Source organism: Podarcis vaucheri (genome assembly GCF_965113315.1).
Source record: "Podarcis vaucheri genome assembly, chromosome: 8".
NCBI classification, from domain to species: Eukaryota; Metazoa; Chordata; class Lepidosauria; order Squamata; family Lacertidae; genus Podarcis; species Podarcis vaucheri.
The window spans coordinates 80,827,772-80,852,150 of NC_138766.1; the positions used below are offsets into that span (position 1 = coordinate 80,827,772).

A 24,379-nucleotide genomic window follows, 5' to 3' on the forward strand; every position below is an offset into this window, starting at 1 on the left:
CTATAATAAACGTCTCCAAGCTGTTATTTCCATCTTGGGGGGGGGGAGTATCTGGGAATCCATGATTCGGAAAGACAACTGAAGGGGAGGAGGGGTATGTACACCTACAACTAGCAGGTAGTTTAAAGATTACAGCTTCTCCTTCCAGGTCTCTCTCTCCGTCATCACTTTTTATGTTTGGGATTCTTACATACTGGTCTGCTACCAATAATCTAGTTTGATCCTTAAAGTGATGTTATATTCAGAATATCAGTATATCAGCAGATACATTAAGCTATAAGGTTCTGTAAATTAGTAGAGCAGTTACTTAAGGGATGCTTTATTCAAATCATGGTTGTGAGAGAATATGTGTTTTAAACTGCTAGAGGTCAGCAGAAGATAGGAGTCCCTGATTTTGTGACTGATTTAAGTTCTTTCCTCTCTCAGAATGTGCGTTAAATTTGGAATAGGAAGAGTACAGACCTCTTCATAGTTTTTGAACCAAAAAAAACCACATTAAAATTAATTCAAAAATGCATTTAAAAATACTGCTGTGTATCAGTTTGTAGATATGGCTTATTCTAGGGTTGCCAAACCTTTTTTTCTTTTTTAACCCAATTAATCCCATGGTTAAGCACAAATGCTCTCAGGGCAGTGAACAAATCTAAAAAAGATGAAAGCATAAAATCAGCTTACAATTGTAGGATACCAAACAGCAGCGAGCTAAAACTATAAACACGTAATTAAAATACGAGAGAAGAGTTTTTGACTGGAGTTTAAAAGACAAGAGAGGCAGGCTTCCTGGTGAGGACATTTCAAAAAAGTGAGGAGGCATAACCAAAGAGGCCCTTTGCCCAGTGTCTCACCCCACCTAAGGTAGAGGGTCTTGGAAGACGGTACCTAAGAGGATTCATGCAGAAGTTGGCAGTCCTTCAGATACCTGGGTTTCAGATACCTGAAGAGCGAGAGTAGATGACAGTGCATTTCCATGCTATGAGAAGCTTCATCTACTGGTTTTGTACAAGTTGTCAAGCTGCTGCTAAAGGCACAAGAGCAAATCAGACCACGGCATAGCAGAGTTTCAGTTGATAGCTCTAGGTGCCAATAGTGTCAAGAGGGAATGCGGCCAAATTCCAAACCCAACTACTACTGAATCGTCTTACCAAATTCAAACCTTATTATGTTTACTCAGAAGAAAGTCCCATTGATTTCAATGCAATGGGCTTCCAGGTACGGTGGCAGCTCACATGTGACAACTCCCAAGGATTCTGTAATAGGGCTGCAAGTCATGGCATTTTATAGCTAGAAACAAGCTTTGACTTTATAGGATAATGTCTCCATAAAAACTATTTTAAAAAAAGCAACAACTAAGACTTCAAAACAAAGTGTCATTAAAAGCTTCCTACAGCCACATGTTCATTCCTACTTATGCTGGTTGTATATTTAGAAGTTGGATGTTCAGTGCAAGTTATCATCCATTATTCATAACATGGCAAAGATTAATATTCTCTACTCCAACAAGTAAAAGGTACATGGGAAATTGCACACTAAGTATGACAAGAGAACCAGTGAGGCAAAACGGAAAGAAACCTGTATGTCCTTCTAATTAATGAAAAGTGATCAAGTTTATTTATTTAAGTTACACTTTGCACACATGATCCACACATCCAGACCAAGTCTAGACATTTAAAAGGCATTCCAAGACACATCTAAAGTAACATTCTGCCCCAGTTAGTATTCAAAGAAACAAGGACAGTGAAAATTACTTTCAAATTCCTGAAGCAGGAGACTTCCAGAAGTGGCACACTGAAGTCTGTTTCTCACTGAAGGCAACACAGTTTAAAGAGCTACATCCTTTCAAGGCTTCATCTTACTTTGCACTAATTCTAAACACATCTGAACTCCACTTTTCCCCTATCAAAGTGCACTATGCACTGCTTTTTCTCGGCCTGCACACACCAAGTGCACAAAGTGCTCTACAAATACACATGATTCAGCAAACAATAGACCCTTATCTTGTTGAGGGTTCCCCAGACACCTAGAATTGATGGATGAAATTCAAATAGGTTAAAAGGCGTGGAAGGAGGGCAAGCATACACACACCAACTGAAATGAAGCCCAATTTTCAAAAATTTTGTTGCTACACTTACACAAACAACTGGCCTCCTGGTGCTGATGAGCACTATCATTAATTGTTGTTTTGCACATTTTTCCAGCTCCAACTGTTGAGCAAACCCCCATTTCCTAACTGTAGCCTGTGTTACATGTAAGTTACTAAGATTCCAATTTTCAGGACTCTCCTGATCTCATATGCCAATTTGACAAGATCAAGGATGCATTCCAAGCAGTGTCTATGGAGTTCTGAGAGAGGAGAAGCACTTGAAACTGCAATTGACCTTTAAGTGTTTCACTCTAATTGCCTCATTATTCAGCAAGTATCTACACCCTATTTCAAATTTTGCATTATTCAAACAAGTCTTGCTATTCAGTCATACAGTGTGCAACTGGTGACCCAAGATGAATAAAAGACAGACATGATTCCTCCTAAAGCCATCTGTCACCTAGCTTCACTGAAAGGCCAGAATGGAGAGAATGATGGGCATCAAAGGGAACTTGTGCCATGCGTTTGCAAACGCTAAGTAAATATGCAAACTCCAACCCCATACAGTACATTGATGGCAAGCGCTGAAAGTAATAATCCTTATAAAAGATAGAGGCAAAAGGGGGGGGGGGAGAGAATGGTAAACGCCAACTGCCGGTGTAAGTGAAACACACACACACACATACATCAACAATTTACATTTTAAAAAGGAAAAACCCTTATAAAAAGATGTACTAGAACAAAGCCACAATAAGTTAGTGTTTCCATAAAATGGCATGCTGTTTTGTTCCCCATTCTATACATTGTTACTGTCTGCTAAATGCTAAGTATTTTGACAGCATAGTTGTATAATTGAGGTACATTAGTTTATATAGATCTTAAGCATTGTAAAAAGGTTAATTTTTTTCTTCCAGTTTTTTTTCTTCTTCATCTCCCAAGAAGAACAATGGAAACATTCCTAAAAGGCAGCCAATGGTCACTCCAATAGCCTTACCCTATAAAACACAAAGAAAAATGGGTCACTCACAATTTAGTTATGACGGTTACCAGATTTCAGGAACAACAACATGAACAGGAAGCAACAAGCAATGAACCTCATTTCTATTATCCTTCTCGTTCCCAAATATTTGCTGCAGAATTTACATTCTGAGAACCTCTATGTGCATTTTTAAGAGCTTATTCCCACAATAATAGGGAGTTGAGTAACATGTACATTGTATCGCCACAAGTTCAAGTGTTCAGGAATACTGGAGCTGCAGCTTTTCATAGTCTCATGACCATCTAGTCATATTTCCCTTACAGCTGCCTTGTACTTGCCAAAACTACTTGTTGCCAGAGTGGCAAAAAGTATAAAAGGATTTAACAGAAACACATAAATGCAGAAATGGGAAGCTATCACTTGTATCTATAGTGTGCCTACTATGGTCATTATATCTGCAAAACAAGCCACATGTCAAATGCCCCTAAGATCTCAAAATTCTGAGAGCACTTAGCTTTTTCCAGCTGACTTGAATTCTGATCCAAGGTGCTACGGCACTACGCAGTGTCTGCTGTTAGTTTAACCTCTCACTAACCAAAACTGTATGTATAAAAAAAACAGACACAACATAGACTCACCACGTGTGCACTGAGGCGTGTTTGCCACATGTCAGCTTGTTTGGGCGTTAGATCAGGAATGGAGAGGCCCAATCTAGAGGCCATAGCTTCAATATAACCTGCAAGTCTTGGAGGAAAAAACCCAAAAATATTTTGAGCACAATAAAATGAAATATAGCAGTTACAGGATGCTCGGTTTCTGTTGGTTGTGGAAATGCAGAGAACAATTCTGTCTCCTGAACATATGCCAAACCAGCACTTTGGTAAGCTGTTAGAGCTTAAGAGGGACGATTTCAATACTAATACATAAAACAGTTGTGGCCCTGTGTCAAGGGGGAGTTGGTTCTATGGCTTATAGGGTGAGAAATAGTTTAAAGGACTGATTTGAAACTTGGCAGTATAGGTGAGGTAAGCCTATGGGTTATCCATGCGAGATTTGGGGTAGAAAGGATAGACTTTTAAAGAGGCACTCTGGCATGTAGCAGATGCTGTGCCCTTTTGTTGGGATGGTTTTTCCGGAAAGCTTTCTTGTTTCTACTGCAACTGGGGTGGGGGGAGGGTGGTTGGTTGTGAACTGACAAATCTGAGACTTAGTTCCACTATTCTGCCACTGCCAGCCATTCAGCTCCAAGGTAGTGGAGCCTACACTAAACAGCCCCAGAACTATTGTTGGTAAAGTAAATATTGGCATTTGGTTAACCACTGTACGAACAAGATACTGGATCACAGCCTATAAAATATAATTAAGACTTACCCCAATCCAGCTAAGTCCGAGACAAGATTTCCCAAGGCAGCAGCTAGATATTAAAGAATCACAAGCATTGTAATGCATCTACTAATAAAAGAACAATACACTACACAAATGCCAACAGTTTTATTTCATTTAATGGTTCAGAATCCAGAATTATACCTAATATTATTTGCTTGCTTGAAACCCTTTATAATGCACCTTTCTATAAAATATTCAAGGATCTTACAATCAAATATATATCAGTACAGAATACAAACAATAATCTTTAAGAACCCATAGGAGCAGAACAGCTTGAGAATGGTAACCTACACAATTAAAACAGGAAATTTCCAACAATGAGGGTACCGGAAGCAGGGCCTCAGAAGAGGAATGAGATTGTCAGGTAACACAGAGAGGAAGGTAAATCTGGTATTTTGGTTTCAGGCCATTTATGGCTTTAAAGGTCAAAAACAGCAACTTGAATTGAAGTTGGAAAGAAAATGGTAACCAAGAAAGCTGGTACAAGAGCAGGGTAATACAGGAGTGGGGAATTTCTAAGCTATGAACCTAACTGGATAAGCCAGGCCTCCCCATTACCAGGCCATTTTGGCCAAGCCATGTCACAGTGTACTGCCCTGCACCTGTGGGGTAATAAAGTCAGGGATGAGCCAAAAGGTGGTTGTCCTTTACAATACATTCTGAAGCATATCATTTGGCCGATTATGGAGGCTTCCAAGCAGTGCAGGCTAGCTCTCTACAAGCACAGAGAATCAATTGATCAGTGTGACTTTGAATAGAAAGTGCTTTCTGCAGAACAAAAAAAAATGTTTCTCCGATGCTCTTATAAGCTTCTCCATGCATCACACTCTAAAAAGAGTAAGAATCTAGGATGCAATTGTATGTTTGACCACTTTGAGATTTTTGGGGTGAGTGGGGAGTTCTATATCCATGTGTACATGAGCACTGGCAATCTACAGGGGAAGGAATAGACTGAAAGGTGCAGCAAGCAGCACATTTACAGTACTAAGGGGGATGTGAAAACATACTTTCTCGCATACACACAACAGCAATAGCTCAGTGACAGAGCATCTGCCTTGTACACAGAAGGTCACAGTTTCAATCCCCAGCATCTCCAGAGAAAGACTCCCTTTCTGAAACTCTAGAGCACTGCTGCTGTCAGTCAGTGAAGATGATGCTGAGCTGGATCTGATTCAGTATAAAGCAGATTCCTATGTTCCTAATTTCAACGCTTCTGCAAAACCAACTTCTATTTCTATAAGCATGTTAATCTTGCTAAGAAAGCTGCTTGTATTATTGAATTTAAAATCTATCATGAATATTTGCCTCCAGGTTCAGAATTAGCCAGTCGATCATTTTGGATGAAAAAGTTCTAAAATTTAAAAGGAGACTATTCAATAATACTTCACACTTGTGACTTTAATATGGCTGCCACTCTTTCATCTTAAACAGAGACACTTTGTTTCAAGTGTCATGGAGAAACCAATTTTTTTTTGTTGCTCTCTTGGAACAGTTTGGAAGCGCAAATAAAAGAATATTTTGCAAAGTGAGAACTTATTTATTTATAGAACTTATATACCAATAAACACTCAAAGTGGCTTTAAACTAATAATAATAGTAATGATGATGGTCGTGGTGTCAGTTAAAACTATTTAAGAAGAGAAAACTAGGAATGCAAGTGGCAAATGTGAGATCTGTTTCCTGCGTGGATTCAACCTCTTGAGCTGTTTAAGCCTGTAGGAAATGCTTAACTCAGGGGTCAGCAAAGTTTTTCAGCGGTGGGCCGGTCCACTGTCCCTCAGACCTTGTGGGGGGCTGGACTATATTTGGGGGGGGGTGAACGAATTCCTATGTAAAAACACCAGGCAGGCCCCACAAATAACCCAGAGGTGCATTTTAAATAAAAGGACACATTCTACTCATGTAAAAACACGCTGATTCCTGGACCATCCGCAGGCCGAATTTAGAAGGCGATTGGGCCGAATCCGGCCCCAGGCCTTAGTTTGCCTACCCATGGCTTAACTCTTTTGTCCCCAAATCTTTTCCAGCCCCAATCACCTTCCCAAACAGCTTTTTCACCCATAAGGACCCCTAACCATCCCAGGTGAAAATGGAGCTCAGGGAATGTGATTTAGAAGTACAAACAGGAGGAGAGGAGTTAAGCAGCCTCTCCCCAGCTGTCTTTCCTTGTGGTTATACGCAGCCTGCTTAGGATTTTAAAATCATGGCAGAAAGAGTCATGGAACTTTAATGTGCAGTTTCTGCATAAGAACTGGGTTTCTGTAAGGTTATCTGATAACCAAATTTCCATCTGGCACTATAAAGTTCAATCATCAATCAGCAGTTTTTAAAAAATTACCTAGTATGCACAGACATATTCATAGATTAATGGACAGCTATAGCAAAATTGCCATGGACAGCCAGTCAAGCATAGATTACTTACCTGCCATAGTAGAAATTCCAAGGACAATTCCTATGGACAGTTCTATTTGTGTGCCCTAAAAATAAAGAGAATATAAACTTTCATTAAAATCTACACATTCATTAACAAAGGCAAGGTTACAGAAGTTGTTTATTTACCAAATTAAGACATTAGGAATAGCAGGCTCTCTGCTACCCATTTCTCCTGGAAACTTTAAAAGACAACATGCATAAGATTACATCTATTATAGCAATACAGTATGCTAAAACATTGCTGAAAATAATGTCTTTCTGAAGCTAGTGTTACATATGTTATCATATCAAGGTAACTGGATATCAAATATAACCCAGCACAAAACAAGCTTGAGACCAAGGAGCAACATGACTTACCGCAGCAATCATAATTGCATTATCAAAAAATCCAAACCCTACAAAAGGTAATGCATTGTGGAAGAACACTAGAAGAAAGAGATACATGTGTGAGGAGTGCTTTCAAATGCTTGCAAATTCATACATGCAGACTACTGTTCAATTCTCCATTTTCTACAATTTGAAAAAACTCCCATATGAACTGTGATGTTTGAGATCACAGAAAAGGGATATGGAAGCCTCTTTCTATGTATAACTCACCACACAGCAACTACCAGCACATTATACACAGTGCACTACAAAAATCGATGCAGCTGCTATAGGCCCAGTTAATCTGGAGTTGTCATCCCTCCCCCCCCCCACGAAAATTGTCATATATGGGAAGGGTTGTGTTGGGTAGGGAAATATGATAATAAACATTAATCAACAATTTGCAAAGATCTGGGTGAAACATCTTCATCCTCTCTGTCATATTTCGTTTCTGTCCCTTCTAACCACACTCTCCTCTCATCACAGCTAAAGGTAAAACTTACTAGTAAAAATTATTTTTGTAAAGATAGTCAGATTTATGATGTTACTCATAATTTAGGGAAGCAAGATTTAGAATTCTATAATGTTCTGACTCAAGCAGCCCAATGTACCCTCATGTGTTCAACTGTATGCCTTGCACTGGCCTCGAGAGAAATGTTCCAAGTATTAGAGAGGCTTTCTCCACAGTTAAGCTTCTACAAAAATAGACATAATTTACCATGTTTCAGCTGTCCAGTGGATGGTGGTGCAACTTCCAACTTCTCTAGATAAGTAGAAAAATGTGATTAAAGAAAAGCATTATAACCACAAATATTTGAACATCTGTTCTCTTTGAACAGCATAGTGTGAAATCCTCATTTCATAGAAAATTTAGCTTTCTTCATATATGGTGCGTTCACAAGCTACTGCGCAGAAAACTGCAGCTTGGCAGCTCACTGCAGTCTTCTGTGAGTTTCAGATCCATGCTCTCCTTTGATTAAACAAAAGCATGCTAACCAAACTATACACTTCTTATGCACTCTAATGAAGCACCATTTCACAAAATAATTGACTGTGGATTCATTTGCTTGATCATCTGAAACGCTGAATAATGTTGGCTAAAATACTCAAATTACATTGTCTCTAGTGCAGGGGTGCCCAACTGCTGACTAATTGAATTCTCCCTGCTTGTATGTACCGTAATTGATCTTGAAAAATCCAACATTTAGCCTCAGCATATGATAGGGTACATGATTATGCTGTTGCCCCTATATTAAAATCCCACAATTTAGGAATATGGAAGGATATTAGGCAACATACAGAGACCTTTTGGACTTTTCAAAAGAAGAAATAAAACTTTTAAAACATGACACATTGGAGAGGCTGTGAAAGACTGGTTGCAGTATCATCAAATAAATGATTTGTTTAGACAGGATAAATGGAGAGGTCTTATGACCCAAAGCTCACAATTTGAAAGAAAGATCACTGAGAGTAGGGCAAAATGATTTCCAAAATGTACAAGTCACTATTAAAATGGGAAACAAAAGATGAATTGGTAAAATCAGCTATAATTCACTGGGCAAGAGATATAGGTCATAATATAAAGATGAGTGCATGGGAGAAACTATGGGGGAAAAGATTTAAATTTTAACACATTGAAGGAAAAATTTATTTGAAATGATTTACAGGTGGTATCTGACACTGAGTAAACTAGCTAAGATGTATAAATCTGAATCAGATATCTGTTGGAAATGTAAAGAAAAAGAAGGTACTTTTTATCATATGTGGTAGACATGCAAAAAGGTTAAGACTTACTGGGAGATGATATATAATAAACTGGAAAAAAATGTTGAAAAAGACATTTGTTAAAAGCCCAGAAGCTTTTCTTTTAGGTATAATAGATGTAAGTATATTTAAATATTGGGGGGAAATAGAATATGTAGCAGAAAATAATAATAATAAAATGAACCATGAAAGGGAGAAGGTAAAATGAAAATAATTGTGTTTTACATCTGGATTATTGTTATTGTTTCAACTGTAAAAATGGAAATGATAAATACTTTTTAAATAAATCTCACAATTTAAGTTACCCCATGGCCTTTAACTCTCTTAAGCACCCTACCATAAACAAGAAGTGGCTAAAATGTATATTTTCATAGAGACCACTTACTACCCTTAAGTGATCTTGATAAAATCGGTTATCTGAAGATTTGAACACTACCCAATACCACAAAAAGATGTTATATTGCTGACAAGAAGAAATCTCCAACACTGGTTAGTGGCATGAACCCAATTTCCTGCCACAGGAAGAACGTTACACTAACATTTACTGATTTTTAAGCAACACTCTGCAATTCAAAATACATTGGATTAAAGTGAAATCAGACTGAGGGGGTCATATAAATGATATCCTACTGCTGGGGTGTTAGTAAAGAAAAAAAATTAAGCCTTCAGTAAGGAAGAAAATTGCAGCCTAAACAAAACAGAAAACATCTACCGGTAATCCAAAAGCAGGAATTGGGTTAACAGTTCTTATAGCAACAACAGTTAGTGTTTTGCAAAAAAAATTTATGAAAACAACCACATGATTAATGGTACAAGTAGGTTAAATCACATTGTGTGCATAGCTGTACACAGTACATTCGGTGTAGTGTAGTTAATAAAGTGTGTTGATGTTTAGTGGGGGGAAATTTACCAGATGCCATGGGACCAGTCACTGTGTCTCAGCCTAAAGCAGCTGGGTTGCTGTGAGGACCCCACCTGAGCCTCTGAGCCCCATGGAGGAAGGGCAGGATACAACTGTTTTATAGTCCAAAAGAATAAACTATGAAGGGGTGTATGCTTTATTTCATAAACAAAGACACTGGAAAGACAACTGGCTCTAAGCAAGTGTATCCTACGTATACAGACTGAAGGATCATCTTACCTGAAGTTAGTTTCTGTGCCTCAGATCCATCAGTTCAGAACACAGAATATCTCCACCTGCCTGTCAAGGCAAAGCCAGCAAATCACTTGCCAAGATACTATCAGGACAGTGAGAGATTTAATTACCCCATACTGAACAAAATATATCCCTGGGTCTGTCAAAAAGGAGCTTTATTGAAGAGCCCATAAAAGCAAATGGCACTATGTGCTAGAAGAAAACTGGACTGGTGGATAAGATGCACAGAAACCAGATCAAGTTAATTTAAACTTTATTTAAGCAACTGAAATATTACAAATACAGCATGAGAACTACTTAAAAGTTTGCCCAGTGGGAGTCTCATTTCTAGGTTTCACTATAGGAGTTAACATAAACAGTCCATATCGAGTAAACATCTATTGATTCTCAAACACATGCTTTTCCCCACTGATATTTTTAGAAACAAGAAACCTCTTCCTCTTTTCTTAGTATTGTGCTTCATACAAATGTATCGATTTAACTCCTTACCAGGTACCATTTTTTCCTGCCAAAAGTAACCCCCAAACTGCAGGCCCACTATAATAAAACTTTTTCTAGCATGCCTACAAAGACATGTAAGTTAGTCATATATACTTGCTTTGTTTTCAAGATGTTGCTGACTATCCATGTACTATTATTTCATATTACTTTATGGACACAGCTTAGATTTTTTTTTCAATTAAGCAGTTCATAGTTGCTGTTTTCTCAATAAAAATAAAATAAATAACGGCTGCATGAGGAAAAATATCTTTTCATGAAATTAATTCCTCAAGAATGGGAAATATATAGTCTAGCAATGTCATCCTTTTGGTATCCTCTAAGATGTACAATCACATAGTACAATGGTTTTCAAATTGTTTTAAGGGAATGGTTACCTACACACTAATCAGAGGATCTTCAATAAGACGACTGGTAACAGCAGACAAGCTTCCCTAAAAACAACTTAGGTAAATGTAAAGGTACCCCTGACCATTAGGTCCAGTTGTGGCCGACTCTGGGGTTGTGGCGCTCATCTCACTTTATTGGCCGAGAAAGCCGGCGTACAGCTTCTGGCTCATGTGGCCAGCATGACTAAGCCGCTTCTGGCGAACCAGAGCAGCACACAGAAATGCCATTTACCTTCCCCGCCGGAGCGGTACCTACTTATCTACTTGCACTTTGACGTGCTTTCGAACTGCTAGGTTGACAGGAGCAGGGACCGAGCAACAGGAGCTCATCCCGTCGCGGGGATTCAAACCGCTGACCTTCTGACCTAGGCAAGTCCTAGGCTCTGTGGTTTAACCCACAGCGCCACCCGCATCCCAAAAACAACTTGCCCAATACTAATGACTTTTCCAAGAATTTCTTTTTGCTACAGGACAGCTGGCTACGTTGGGAGCATGCTCAATTTATTCAGGGCAAAGACTTGCACCCAAGAACATGGTAAGTAAGAAGGCATAGTGGGGTTTACCAAACGTTCACTGAATGATTTGCAGTAAAATCAGAAAGTTTCTAATTGCTAACCCTACAATAGCAACAGGGTTCTTCCTTTCTAATTTGAAATTCGGCTGTTAGGAACCCTGATGATCTGTAGAAACTCAAAAGCAGTTCATCCCAGTATATAACTCATAGGGCAGAGTAGGCAATTACCTCTGTCTCTGGTGTCCCATTTTGTACTATGAATCCTGCCCAATAGAAACTGCTCATTGGCCTCACCTCCCCAGGGGCCAGGCAGTAGCGGGTTGGCTCTGAAGAGCCAGCCTGCTCCCACTTCTCTCCGTGCCAACACAACCACACTGTATCACATATCAGCAGTGCAAAGATGCTGTAACCCTCCTTTTCTTCACCCCTGCTTCCCCACAAAAGGTCCCAATAATTCACTCACACTGATCTTGCAGTGATAAATCTAGATAGATTTCATTTTTCTCAAAGCTCAATAATTTTGACAACCCACAGTGACAGCAGGAGTATACAGAATAATTTGGTAATCACAGGATGAAATTCTTGCACTTGTAATTCTGAAAACTTCCACAAGTGTTCACCATAAAAGCTTAGAGATGCCTTTGTTTCAGATAGGCACATGACGGTACTAAGAGGTGTAACATTTCGAGTTGAAAACGGGGGAAATGGCTTAATCAAGAAGAAAAAGGTCTATCAGACGATTTATGGCACAGAATACCAGTCAAGACTGATGAACAGCTGTTTTTCAGCCTGTCAAATCAAATCATATTTAGTGTCAATTGAAATCATATTTTGTTCCATTTTGAAACAAACTGCTCTATTTTCCTAAAGGAAGAAAAAGCTTTGAAAAAAGGCTTAAGATTCACTTCAAATTTGTGAGCAAAGGATAGCTCCTAGTCTACATACACACACTTGGGAGGCCTATAAAACAGAATTTGGATCCTTTGATGTCTACCTCTACCAACTGTTAGCATTGTATCTTCTTAGTGTTCTACCACCACACCAATATGAAAGGCATCCCATTCATGCGAGAACTGCACATCAGAATTTGAAAGACTGCTCCCCTTTCATCTTTTAAACTGGAGAAAAAGATAGCACGCTGTTCCCATAATCTTACCTAAGGATGTTGAATGTTCAGGTGGGAAATAAACTGATCTGAACAGTTCAAAAGGAGCTCTCGAAATTTCTGCTGGGCTTTTACCAGGTTATAAACAGACTAGAATAGGTTGCTCTGGTACTGCAAAAACCAGTTGTTTCTTTTCCAATGAAATTTTGTGAGCAACATGTAAGTTTCCATAATGAGTGCTTCAGCAATATGCTGGAAATTTAGCATCACAAGTAGTGCATTATGAACTTACCAAGTTCATACCAGTTTTATCTAACTTAAAATTGAGACCACAAATTCAGGTTATACTTCATCTACACCAATAACCAAGCTATCTTGCCAGCTTAAAAATTGTTTCTAAATATTTTTATACCACCCTTTTAATCATATTCCCAGGGTGATTTACAAAAATAATAAGATGTAAATACAAAAAGCAAGCTAAAAGACGCAAAATCATAAAAGTGGCATAAAACAGTCAGCAGGATCAGGAAAGTTTTGGAAAGGGTCACTAAAAGGACAATAAGCATTCTGCAACTGGGGTGCCACAATCAAGGCAGCTCCCTCTTTGACTGCCACTCACTTCACCTCAGATGGTACATGCGTTCCACTCAAGATTTTTATGTACAGTCCTTCAAGAACCCTGGTCCTTAAACTGCTCTTTGTTCTCCTCAATCACAGTCAATGTTTCCACTGCATGATTAAACTGGTACAGACTGGACTGTTTTTGACACTAGATTATTAACAATCTGGTGCATAGGATCATAGAATTGTAGCTACAAATACAGTTCTTCTCTACTAATGAGAAGCCAATAACCAGTGTTTTGGTTCTTTCATTTCAGAGTTCAAAACTATCCTTTCAAGAATCGTATTTAGTCTGAACTTAAAAAAACAGACTTAATTACAAATATTCTAAGAGTGCTATTCACAATATGAAACTGGAAATACTTGTCTGAACTCAAAACAGGGGCGCGGAGGGGGGGAGGGCAGTGTCAGATTAAGCAACACATTAATTTACAAACAACTAAAAAACTGATGAAAGTATAAATGAACCTGATTAAAAGAAAAGCCATGTCTGCCAACATAATTGATAGACTTAGATGCCAAGAGTATACAACTTGCATAGCAGGATCCTACAGAGATTACAACGTATTTGTCAAGCATCTCAGCAGGATTTAGACAGCTAAAAGCCCACACACAAGAGATAGCTCTGTATTAAAACTAAGGTCTGACAAAACAAATCAGATACAACAGATATTTGCTCTGAACGTCTGTTAAATTATTCAAATATCACAGCAAATACCGTATTTTTCGCCCCATAAGATGCACCGGCCCATAAGACGCACCTAGATTTTAGGGGGGGGAATAAAGGGAAAAAAATTTATTTCCCCCCCAGGTGCGCTGCGCTACACCAGGAGCTTGGGGCGTGCGGAGCTCAGCGCGCCCCAAGCTTCTGCGTGCCGGCAAGGTCTCTGCTAGCGTGGGAGAGCCGGGCGCCTCTCCCAGGGCTAGCGGACCCCTGCGCTAATCCAGAAGCTTGGGGCAAGCTGAGGTCAGCGCGCCCCAAGCTTCTGCGTGCCAGCAAGGTCTCCGCTAGCGTGGGAGAGCCGGGCGCCTCTCCCAGGGCTAGCGGACCCCTGCGCTAATCCAGAAGCTTGGGGCAAGCTGAGGTCAGCGCGCCCCAAGCTTCTGCGTGCCGGCAAGCAGTCCACTGCCGCCCCAAGCCTCCCGCACCCGTCAGCAGGTCCCGCTGGGTGCGCGAGGCTTGGGGCGGCAGCGGACTGCTTGCGCGCACCTAGAAGCTTGGGGCGTGCTGAGCTCAGCGCGCCCCAAGCTTCTGCATGCCAGCAAGCAGTCCGCTGCCGCCCCAAGCCTCCCGCACCCGTCAGCAGGTCCCGCTGGGTGCGCGAGGCTTGGGGCGGCAGCGGACTGCTTGCGCGCACCTAGAAGCTTGGGGCGTGCTGAGCTCAGCGCGCCCCAAGCTTCTGCATGCCGGCAAGCAGTCCGCTGCTGCCCCAAGCCTCCCGCACCCGGCAGGAGGTCCCGCTGGGTGCGCGAGGCTTGGGGCGGCAGCGGACTGCTTGCGCGCACCTAGAAGCTTGGGGCGCGCTGAGCTCAGCGCGCCCCAAGCTTCTGCATGCCGGCAAGCAGTCCACTGCCGCCCCAAGCCTCCCGCACCCGGCAGGAGGTCCCGCTGGGTGCGCAAGGCTTGCAGACACTGGGGGAGCCCTCCCGAGGGCTCCCCGTGCTTCAGGCGACAGGCTGCCGCCCCAAGCCTCGCGCACCCGGTAGGACCTCCTGCCGGGCGCGCGAGGCTTGCAGGCATTCGCCCCATAAGACGCACCCCGATTTCCCCTTCATTTTTGGAGGGGAAAAAGTGCGTCTTATGGGGCGAAAAATACGGTAATTTCTCTGGATCTAGTGTTGCTCTCCATCCTCCCTCGCACACTGGAGAATGCAATGTATACAGATAGGATGACAGAGTTACTAGCAATAGCCCAGTTAGAACTAGCACAGCACTGACACTTTCACTCCCATTTTACCTTAAAAAGTTGGTGGAATAGATTCTAAAACTTAGCTGTGCTTGAGCAAGTTATGGAATGCAACAGAAATGTAAGAGGAATTAAATCCAAATGTTATCCTGGTTCCCATTAACCCAGCAAAAGGTTCTTCCATCCCTCCAGTCTCACACCATCTGCTATGGTCCAATGCTTTACTAAAGCATTTGTGGCTGCTTGTTTGATTTTCAAATTCTACATATAAAGGGGTATGTGCCTATATCACATGTATATCTCTTGTTGCACAGATCACTTCAGATCATGGTTTCACAATTTTACTCTGCTCTTGTAACGATGTTTGATTTTGTAGTGTTATGCTACTATGCTATAGAATGTATTGTTCCTTATTGTTTTCCTTTATGGAAAACAATAGTTATTTTTTAAAAAGTCAAATGTCAAGAAGAGAATTAAATACAAAGTTTAACTTGACAAACAAAATAATTAGAACACAATCCTTAGGAAACACCTCTGCTAAAATTGTGTATTTTCTCATAGATTCACCAAACAATATTGCCTACCTTTTTCTCTTGTCTCTTTCAATTCTTTTTCTATTCCTTCTTTTCTCTCATTTTTTTTCTGTTCCTTTTTCTCTATCCCTCCCTCCCTTTCTCTTTTTCCTCTTGTTTTTCTCTTTTTTGCCTCTAGATTAATGTTTCAGTCTAGACAAAAATAAATAAATTGATAATAGTCTTTGTATTTGTCTTTATAAACCCTAATAAAAATTTATGTATGAAACAATACTGCCTACATTAATGATTTTGAAACTAAGACCATCTTTCCAATTCTAGATGTCACTTATTCAGTCTGCACATAGGTGGTAGTAGAAGTAGTACTGTAGAAGTACTTATAAGACATGAAAATTTTTGACCATTTTACCCCCTAAAAATAGGGAAATGAATCACATACTCCTCATGACTCATATACCATGACAAGGAGAAATGCTTTTTTTAAAAAATGACATTTAGCCACTGTTCAGAAGTAAAATACTGAACTATGGCTGAGTCTTGGCCTTGCACATTCCTCATCCTGTGTATGTGGCAAACCAGTTTGCTATTATATCCAATTATGGCTTGGATTTTTGCATAGCCATAGATTGCTGGTTTGGATCCAATACCAAACAATGAAGTACCTAACTAAGCAGAACAAGTATGAGAATGAGGAAGTCGGAGATTTATTCAAAGCACAATGATTAAACTACGGTACACTGTGCTAATTCTTTATAGCACAACCACACTTGGAATATGGTTTAAAATTCTGATTCCTGTATATCCAAGATACTCCCTCATTCTCATAAGAGAAAGGCTTTTCTCCTTCAAGCATAATATTAGAATTTGAGCTATCCAAAGAAATTAGTTGGCAGAAGGTTTGGAACAGTTAAAAGTACTTTTCATACAATTCATCACTAAACTATGGAACGCGCTGCCACAAGATGTGGTGATAGGTATAAGGTAAAAGACTTCAGAACCTCTCACCGTGAATTTGCCTTTCATGGCTATGAGTCATGATGGCTAAATGGAATTTTTGAATTCGGAGACAGGATGAGTGAGTTCAAGGAACAAGCCACAGAATAGCTGCTCTCTGATTGAGATAACTAATTGGCCACTATGAGAAATAGAACACAGGATCTATATTTGGTTTGATTCAGCAGGACTCTTAAGTTCACCCAACTATGGTGTGTTGAGACACAACAATCATTTTGTGATTGACACCAACAATGCTCTCTCAAAAATAGAAATATGTCCAATGGTCCCCCCCAAAATGGCAACCCCTGAAACTCATTATAGTCATATGCTAATGCAAATGGAAACAACCATAGCCATTTCTGTTAAACATTCCAGGTTACACAAAACAAACAAAATAGCATGTTTATGTAAGTAGATTTAATGAAACAGCAGCATCTATTTTGCATCATATCAAAACCATGGTTCACCTAGCACCTATTTAGACCATGCACGTTTATGTAGCAAGTAGAGAAGTTTACTATACCCCAAGTACTAGTTGGTTCAGGTGGTACTATTTGCTTCAATGGCATCTCAAGTGGTACCAGTGGTTTAGGAAATCTGGAAGCTAAAGTTTTTCAAACGTAAGAAATAAAGTTACATTTCAATGTTAAAAGCCTTTAATATTCATGAATCCGTGTTTTCAGAACTTACTCCAACTACAAACTGTGCAGCATAATCCTATGTATGCTTGCTCAGAAGCAAGTCTAATATTTAGCTTATTTTTCTGCTATGCCACTGGTATATTTAATGGCCGAGATCTAATTTTAGTCATACTTGCCCACTGAAAACAATGGACTTAAAGCCCAATGATTTCAGTGCATCTACTCCAAGTGTGACCCAATGTGCAAGGTGAAACATTCAGTTTAATTAGGCACCAACAACATTCTGTCCAGTTTATGCTGGTTTTCTTTTTTTGTTGCTCCGCAGCAGATTCAACACATGCCTATATTGTGGTATAATCTGATCCAACATTATATGGTGTGCTTTATACTACTTTTTAGAATGTTGCACTATTTTATTGTTGTTAGCCGCCCTGAGCCCGGCTTCGGCTGGGGAGGGCGGAATATAAATAAAATTTATTATTATTATTATTATAAGAGTATTTGCACACACACACACGGAACACCACCGGGGTGGGAGAACAGCTTGTGGTGTATAACAATTGGAGCAAGGAAACAATTAGGCACACCAACCTGTTGCTTTGAATTTCAAACCATCAAGGTCTATCACATACATTTGTGTGAAATGGATAGGTTTACCTCATTCCTGAAGAAATTGAAGTAGTATGGCATGTTTTCCTGTTTCCCAATCTTGCACATAAGAAATAAACTCTGCTAGGTTTACATAGACTTGTCAAATCCTTATGAGATTATTTATAAATTTGGGCAAGTGCAACCAGAAAAAAATAATTTGAGTCAGGATAAATCAAGAAAATATGACAGAAGTATCGATAGCTACTGCTTCTCATATTGGTACAGATGCTTGCAGAACGACTCTTGCAAGACCACAGCTATGTGCTTGCCTTCTTACTGCTCCTTTGAGTGAAGAATTGTCTACTTTCCTCCATGCACATCAATTAACTGCTCCTGCCCAAATCTACAAGTTACTTGGCCAGCATCTTTAAATTTTATTCATTAGATACTTGGGTTTCAGAGAACCTAGAGGTCATTTTTACCACAGGTGAGCAATACAGCTGCTATTTATAAACCTATTTTTAGCATTTCTTTGCCCCTTTCCTCCTTTCTACTCACAATCATCTGCACTGCAAGTTGTACATGGCTGATACAACAGGAAAATAAACAAACTACCAGAGATGGAAGGGGTCTAAGGCCATCACAGATAATTACTGGCTACCAAGGGAGGTAAATTTTTGGTAGCTCTATACTTTGAAGATCTATGCATGGGATACTCAGGGATACTGGTTTTCCAGAATATTTTAAATGGGAATATTTACTGGAAATTAGCGTGTTGTAGCAGACTATTTTCTGATACCCTAGGGAGTGATCTAATTTAGCATCCTTAGTATTTAGAAAAACAAAGCTAAAACGTTGAAACGGTCACACTAGCCTAATATTTCTTTGCATCTGACATCCATTCATTGTTTCTAATGAATTTATGAAATATAATATTTTCCATAGAAAAATAAAGCATTTGAAATGTTTCACCTTGCATCATTCTGGAGTCTGTGCAGAGTGTGTTGAATTTTATGAATCTGAATAAAGAGTGTGAACAATAGTCTCTCAAATTAAATATTAAAAGTCATAGTATCAGGTATATAGTGGCATTGTATTTAGCATTTAAGCACCTCCTGTTAATCCTGCATGACTGATCTCACAATAAAAAGGCAACTTCTGTAACTCTTTAATAACAAATAATTATACATAGTCTTGAAAGAGATACTATTGCCAAAACAGAAGACAATGCACTATTACAAAAAACAGGTTTGTTAGTTCTGTGATCCAATCTAGTTCTGAGTCATTGTCATCATGTCATTCCCCAAAATAGCACAACTTTATGAAAGCTGTGTAACTGCTCCAATTTTTCATGCCAGAACAAGTGTTACTTAAGTCATCTGAGCTAATCTAAATTAGAAATCTTTAGTTCATGTGACCTTTTAACCAATGCTATTTCGCTACCCTTTAGTCATTTTGAGATAAAATTAATGTTTGTATAGAAACAGTTGTATAGTTTTACAGATGCTGGCCAGCAGTAATTAAAAATTCTACTTTGATCTCACCATGCAAATATGGTCAGAGAGATATGAATGCAGCACTAAATAAGAGCAAAGAACATTTAGCTCATAAGAACCATCTACCAGAGAGTCACAGTAACTTTTTAAAGGGAAAGACAACTCCTAAGGCAAATGCATACCTCCCAGCCCCCACTCCCTGAAGTTAGATGGGCTACTAAGATGTCACAGAAGACTGCAGCAGTACAGTGGTACCTCGTGTTATGGACAGGATCCGTTCCAGAGACCCGTCCGTAACGTGAAATGCCCGGAACACCAAGTGCTGCATCTGCACAGGCGCACAGTGCGATCTGGCGCTTCTGCACATGCGTGAGCAGTGAAACCAGGAAGTAACCCATTCCGGTATTTCCAGGTTGCCATGGGATGTAACGTGAAAAGACGCAACATGAAGCGGACGCAACACGAGGTATGACTGTATTAGAAACTCAAATATAAGCTAATCACCAAAGGGCAGCTTAAACCTAGGTCACAGTCCCCCCAGTGGAATATCAATATCACTTTATATTTTAAATAAAAAAATCTCAGTGGTTTACAACACATTAAAACAGCAAATAAAACAATGCAGAATCCCGTTGTGGGGATTCAAACCGCCGACCTTCTGATTGGCAAGTCCTAGGCTCTGTGGTTTAACCCACAGCGCCACCTGCGTCCCTTAATTACAGCTCTGCAAAACAAAGGCTGGAGTGAAGTGGTGTAGGCACCACATAAGCCTGCATTGCAACACTCAAATCAGAATTATTTTTATTTTTTGGAAGATTTAAGCAGGAAAGAATTTTGAAATTAGAATTTTGAAAAATATAGGAAAATTCTGATTGTTTCAGAACTGAAGTTACAAATATAGGAAGTAACTATTTGAGAGTTATAAGACTCAATATTAAAGCTTTGATTTATATTTTTATATATAAGGTTAAGATTAAACATATATCGGAGGCTAAACAATACCAATGCAACAGATTGTGAGTACCTAACTATGGGCCAGCCAAGTGTCCTTTTCAAGGGCATATTTACCAAAGTCATGGCCCAGAGTCAAATGCAAGCTAGTTTCTAAATTGTAACCTCAAACCTTACCCAAGAAAGCTTGCTGCTAGTAACCTATAACACTTGAAGAACTTTAAATTTAGCATTTGCTCTTTTTTCTACTTTAAAGGTTGCAATTCTCCAGTCACTTCAGCCTTTCATCTAGGAGACTATCAGCTGGGAGCCTGCTATATAACTGAAAAATAGATGAAAAATCAATGTGAAAGATAACCTTACATGATCTTTAAAGCCATTTCCACCTGATGCTGTCACATGCATGCACTTTGGAACTCATAACAGCTGCTCTTATTCACTATGGAAAAAGCTGAATGGACATTATTCACACTATGATACAAGCCTTTTATATTAAGCAATGTTCCAAAACAAGCTAATTGATGTACCAGCTCAATGTGACAGAATACATGCTGGAATATTCATGATTTCAAAGAAAACATGCCAACCAATATGCTGGAGGTATAAGATGCTACCATAAAACAATACTACAGTAAAGGTAAAGAACACACCACAGTTACATGTGAACCATGATTTATTTTTTATGTAAACCTGCCCAGTAAATTTCAGGGCATCTTCAACTTCAACTATTCTGTGGCTCTTCAGTTTGGCTAAACAAATCCTGTTTAACCCTCGTTGCACTTCCATCACCTTCTATTGCCTTTCAGTGTTGAATTATAGATTGTAAGCCCCCTAGATAAGAACCTGTCCTCTGCGGAGATGTGAAGTCCTGTGAAAAAAGCTAGGAAATTTAAATAAAAAAATAAACAAGGAAAAATCCAGCTTTTCCCATGACTTCACATCTCAACCTCTGTACTGCATACATTGATGATGCTATATAGACAAATAAAACACCGTATTTTCCCATGTATAAGAGTAGGTTTTCCCCCTAAAAAATAATATCAAAAATTAGGGGGCATCTTATACTCTGGGCCATCTCCCCCCATTTTCTTAAATCTGAGTCCCCCAAAATAGGGGGTATCTTATACATGGGGGCATCTTAAAGACAGAAAAATACGGTATTATGCTAGATAAGCAAATAAAATACATATACTATGGTGTAGGCTGAAGTTGAGAAGTACAATATCTTCTTTTAGCAAAATCTCTAGTTTTTCCAAAATCTTAACTAAAAGAAGATGGATCCTCAATCAAGTATATTCTGTTATTCCTATTCCACTGCTTCTGTTTCTTTTATTAATATACAAAAGCAATGGGTTGTTCAATATCCATACTTTAGTCTCCATACATCAGCATTCAAAGCAGTTAGAAAAGTTTTACATTGACAAGATGTGCTGAATCAGTGCAGCTGTCACCTGAAACCCTCACAGAGACTGTCACTAGAAGCAATTAGCACAGAGAAACTAAGGCTAGCAAAAGAGGTATGTTCTCCAAATCTGCAATTTTAGCTCCAAACCATCCCAGTGCTAGTTAGTACCACTCAGGTCAGATATATCTCCAATTTTAGTACTTCCATTTCAGTGTTGTGAAACAAGCTGCCATCTACATGCAGTCTCAGAACTATGAAACAGTTTAGTTTGTCATGTGCCCTCCAATCAAATCAATGTTTGTGCTTTTTTCTCTACTGCTGTAGACAGTAGAGTATGCTCTCATTGATTCCCTTTTCATATAAGAGGTTTTTTTTAAACTGCCCCGTTTATAAAATATTCACATCTTAAATTTATCATAATAGTATTCCCAGGCATCCAAGCTACCATGCTCTGTTTCCTGCTTCAGTCTGGACAGTACCGGGCACACACTGCAGGAAAATGGGATAGCAGAATTTGGATTACAGTATACCCACAGGAACACCAATGTCAAGAATGCACCATGACTATCTTCTTGGCAACAATCCACAAATGGGACCCAAAGTATTGGACACAACCGATTCAAAACACTGGAATGTAACAGAGATTAAAGAATCAAAAATTCACTTGCACAACCCTAAATGTGGCAAGAGAGATCATGTATGTGATCATCCAGTATGTAAGAAGTCACCCCTGTACAACTGCTATCACATGTGCAATTCAGCTTTCTGCACACCTTGCCAAATGCTGGGAAAGCAACGTTTGTAATGACAAGCTAAAAGCCACACCTGCACACAACTAGCCATGGGCTAGGAAACCAACATAGGGTGAATCCTTTTTCCCCTATATCAGGTTAATGCATGCCTTCAGTGTTTCCATGCCTAGGCCTGGAGGCTCAATCCACGCTCCCTAAACAACATGTTTGTGAACTTGGAAGCTCTGCCTCCTGAAGTCAGATGGGTGGGTCCATGAACTAAAGAGAAGCACTTTCCCCGTGCAAGTCAGAATTCATTTCAAGCACACAGCCGGAGCCTCAACAATTTATTTCTAGAGCATCTGAATCCCTGTCCCGTTCCACACAAAAGCAATACCAGACCCAGGCCTCAAACCTGCTTGACAGCCACACCCTCCCCCTTAACCCCCCAGTTACAGTGTCTGGTTATGGCTACACAGCATCCCAGGAAAGCCACTCTGAATGTGCTCGGGGGCATTATCCTTGTATCTTGTGCATTCCAGGGCGATATTATCGCACGACGAAGCCGGGTGGAGAACGGCGGCCGCTGCCCAAGTTCACGCCAAGCGCCGGCTGCATTCTTTAAGCGGCGGGCAAGGCTTTACTTGGGAGTTGAGCCTCGCTGAACTCCGGGTAAGCGCGCTATAGATACGGAAGGGGAGAAACGGGGGCAACGAGGTCCTCGGTCGATGCGCCAAGTAGGAAAGTTTCGCTGCTGCTGCTGCTGCTGCTTCTTCCTCCTGGCTCTTCTTCTCGCTCTCCATTCCGAATGCTTGCCTGGGGCGGGAAAGTCGCGCAAAGCAGCAAAGCCCAGCCAAGCTCGCTCGGCGGAGCGCGAGACCCCCGGGATCTATCAGGGTCGTGGGTTCGAATCCCGCGTCGGGCAGAAGCAGCACCTTTTACAGGAGCCCTTTTTCCCCGGCGGTCCCTTTTTGCTTACCTTGCGCGATAGCGATGGACTCGAAGCGGTGCAGCTCCCTCAGCAGGCAGCTCCTCTCGGTGGAGTGGAGGCTGTAGATGAAGTCCCGCGCCCCTTGCGCCGTGTTGAGAGCCTCGATGGGCTCCTTCTTCGGGTGCGTGCCCAGAGACCGGGGGGAGCCCGCCGAGGCCGGGGCGGCGGGAGCCACCGTCCTTCCTCGGAAGGTGCTGAGGCAGCGGCGCTGGCCCGGCAGGGGCAGGAGGCAGCGGCAGCAGCAGCAGCAGCGGAGGCCCCTCGGCTGCGGAGCCCGGAGGCTGAGGCGGGAAAGCAGCGCGGAGGGCGAGGAGCCGCCGGGCCACCCGGAGCCCAAGCGCAGCGCCAGGCGGCAGCTCAGCCACGTCGACGGCATGCCTCGCCGACCGCTTCGGAGCGGGGCCCGCCCGCTCTCTCTCTCTCGCTACCGGCGCTGGGGAGGCGAAGGGCGGCGCTGCCCTGGCGAGGGGGAGGCGCTGCTCATGGGAGACGCTTTCTCTCTTTCTCGCGGCCGCTCCCTTCGCTGGCTTGGGAAGAAGGGGTTCGAGTCACAGCGGCGGCGGCAGCTCCCTGCGCCGCCTCGAGGAGGCTCCGGGCATCTTTCCCTCCTCCTCCCAGAGCGGGGCGGGCTTCCACGGCTCGCCTCAGAGACTGGTCAGGCGGCGCTGAGGTAAAAGGGGTCGGGGGGGGGGCAAAGAAGCGCAGCAGCGGCAGCGCTGCAAAGTAGACCGTGCGCGCGCGTCTGTGCGTGAGGAGAGAATGAGGCAGGGCGGTTCTGCGCAGGCGCCTGTCGGCTCGGTTGAATGGACCGCCTTCTCGTCCTCCCGACTACGTCCGTCCTGTGGG

The 24,379-nt window shown here is 41.1% G+C and overlaps 1 protein-coding gene across 2 annotated transcripts; it reads right to left on the reverse strand.

The window, feature by feature from the left end:
• Window positions 1–484: 484 nt before the first annotated feature.
• On the reverse strand, window positions 485–24,379 carry TMEM65 (transmembrane protein 65). 2 transcript variants are annotated; one of them, XM_082235895.1, is made up of 8 exons: window positions 23,522–24,379; window positions 17,251–17,331; window positions 7,963–8,007; window positions 7,236–7,303; window positions 6,868–6,922; window positions 4,431–4,473; window positions 3,698–3,803; window positions 485–3,075 (listed from the first exon to the last, which is right to left on the reverse strand). In XM_082235895.1, exons 1-8 carry the CDS (start codon window positions 23,907–23,909, stop codon window positions 2,977–2,979), a joined length of 885 nt encoding a protein of 294 aa, XP_082092021.1. In that variant the 5' UTR covers window positions 23,910–24,379; the 3' UTR covers window positions 485–2,976. The 2 variants fall into 2 exon arrangements, with proteins under 2 accessions (XP_082092021.1, XP_082092022.1); XM_082235896.1 differs by lacking the exon at window positions 17,251–17,331 and having other exon boundaries at window positions 23,522–24,374.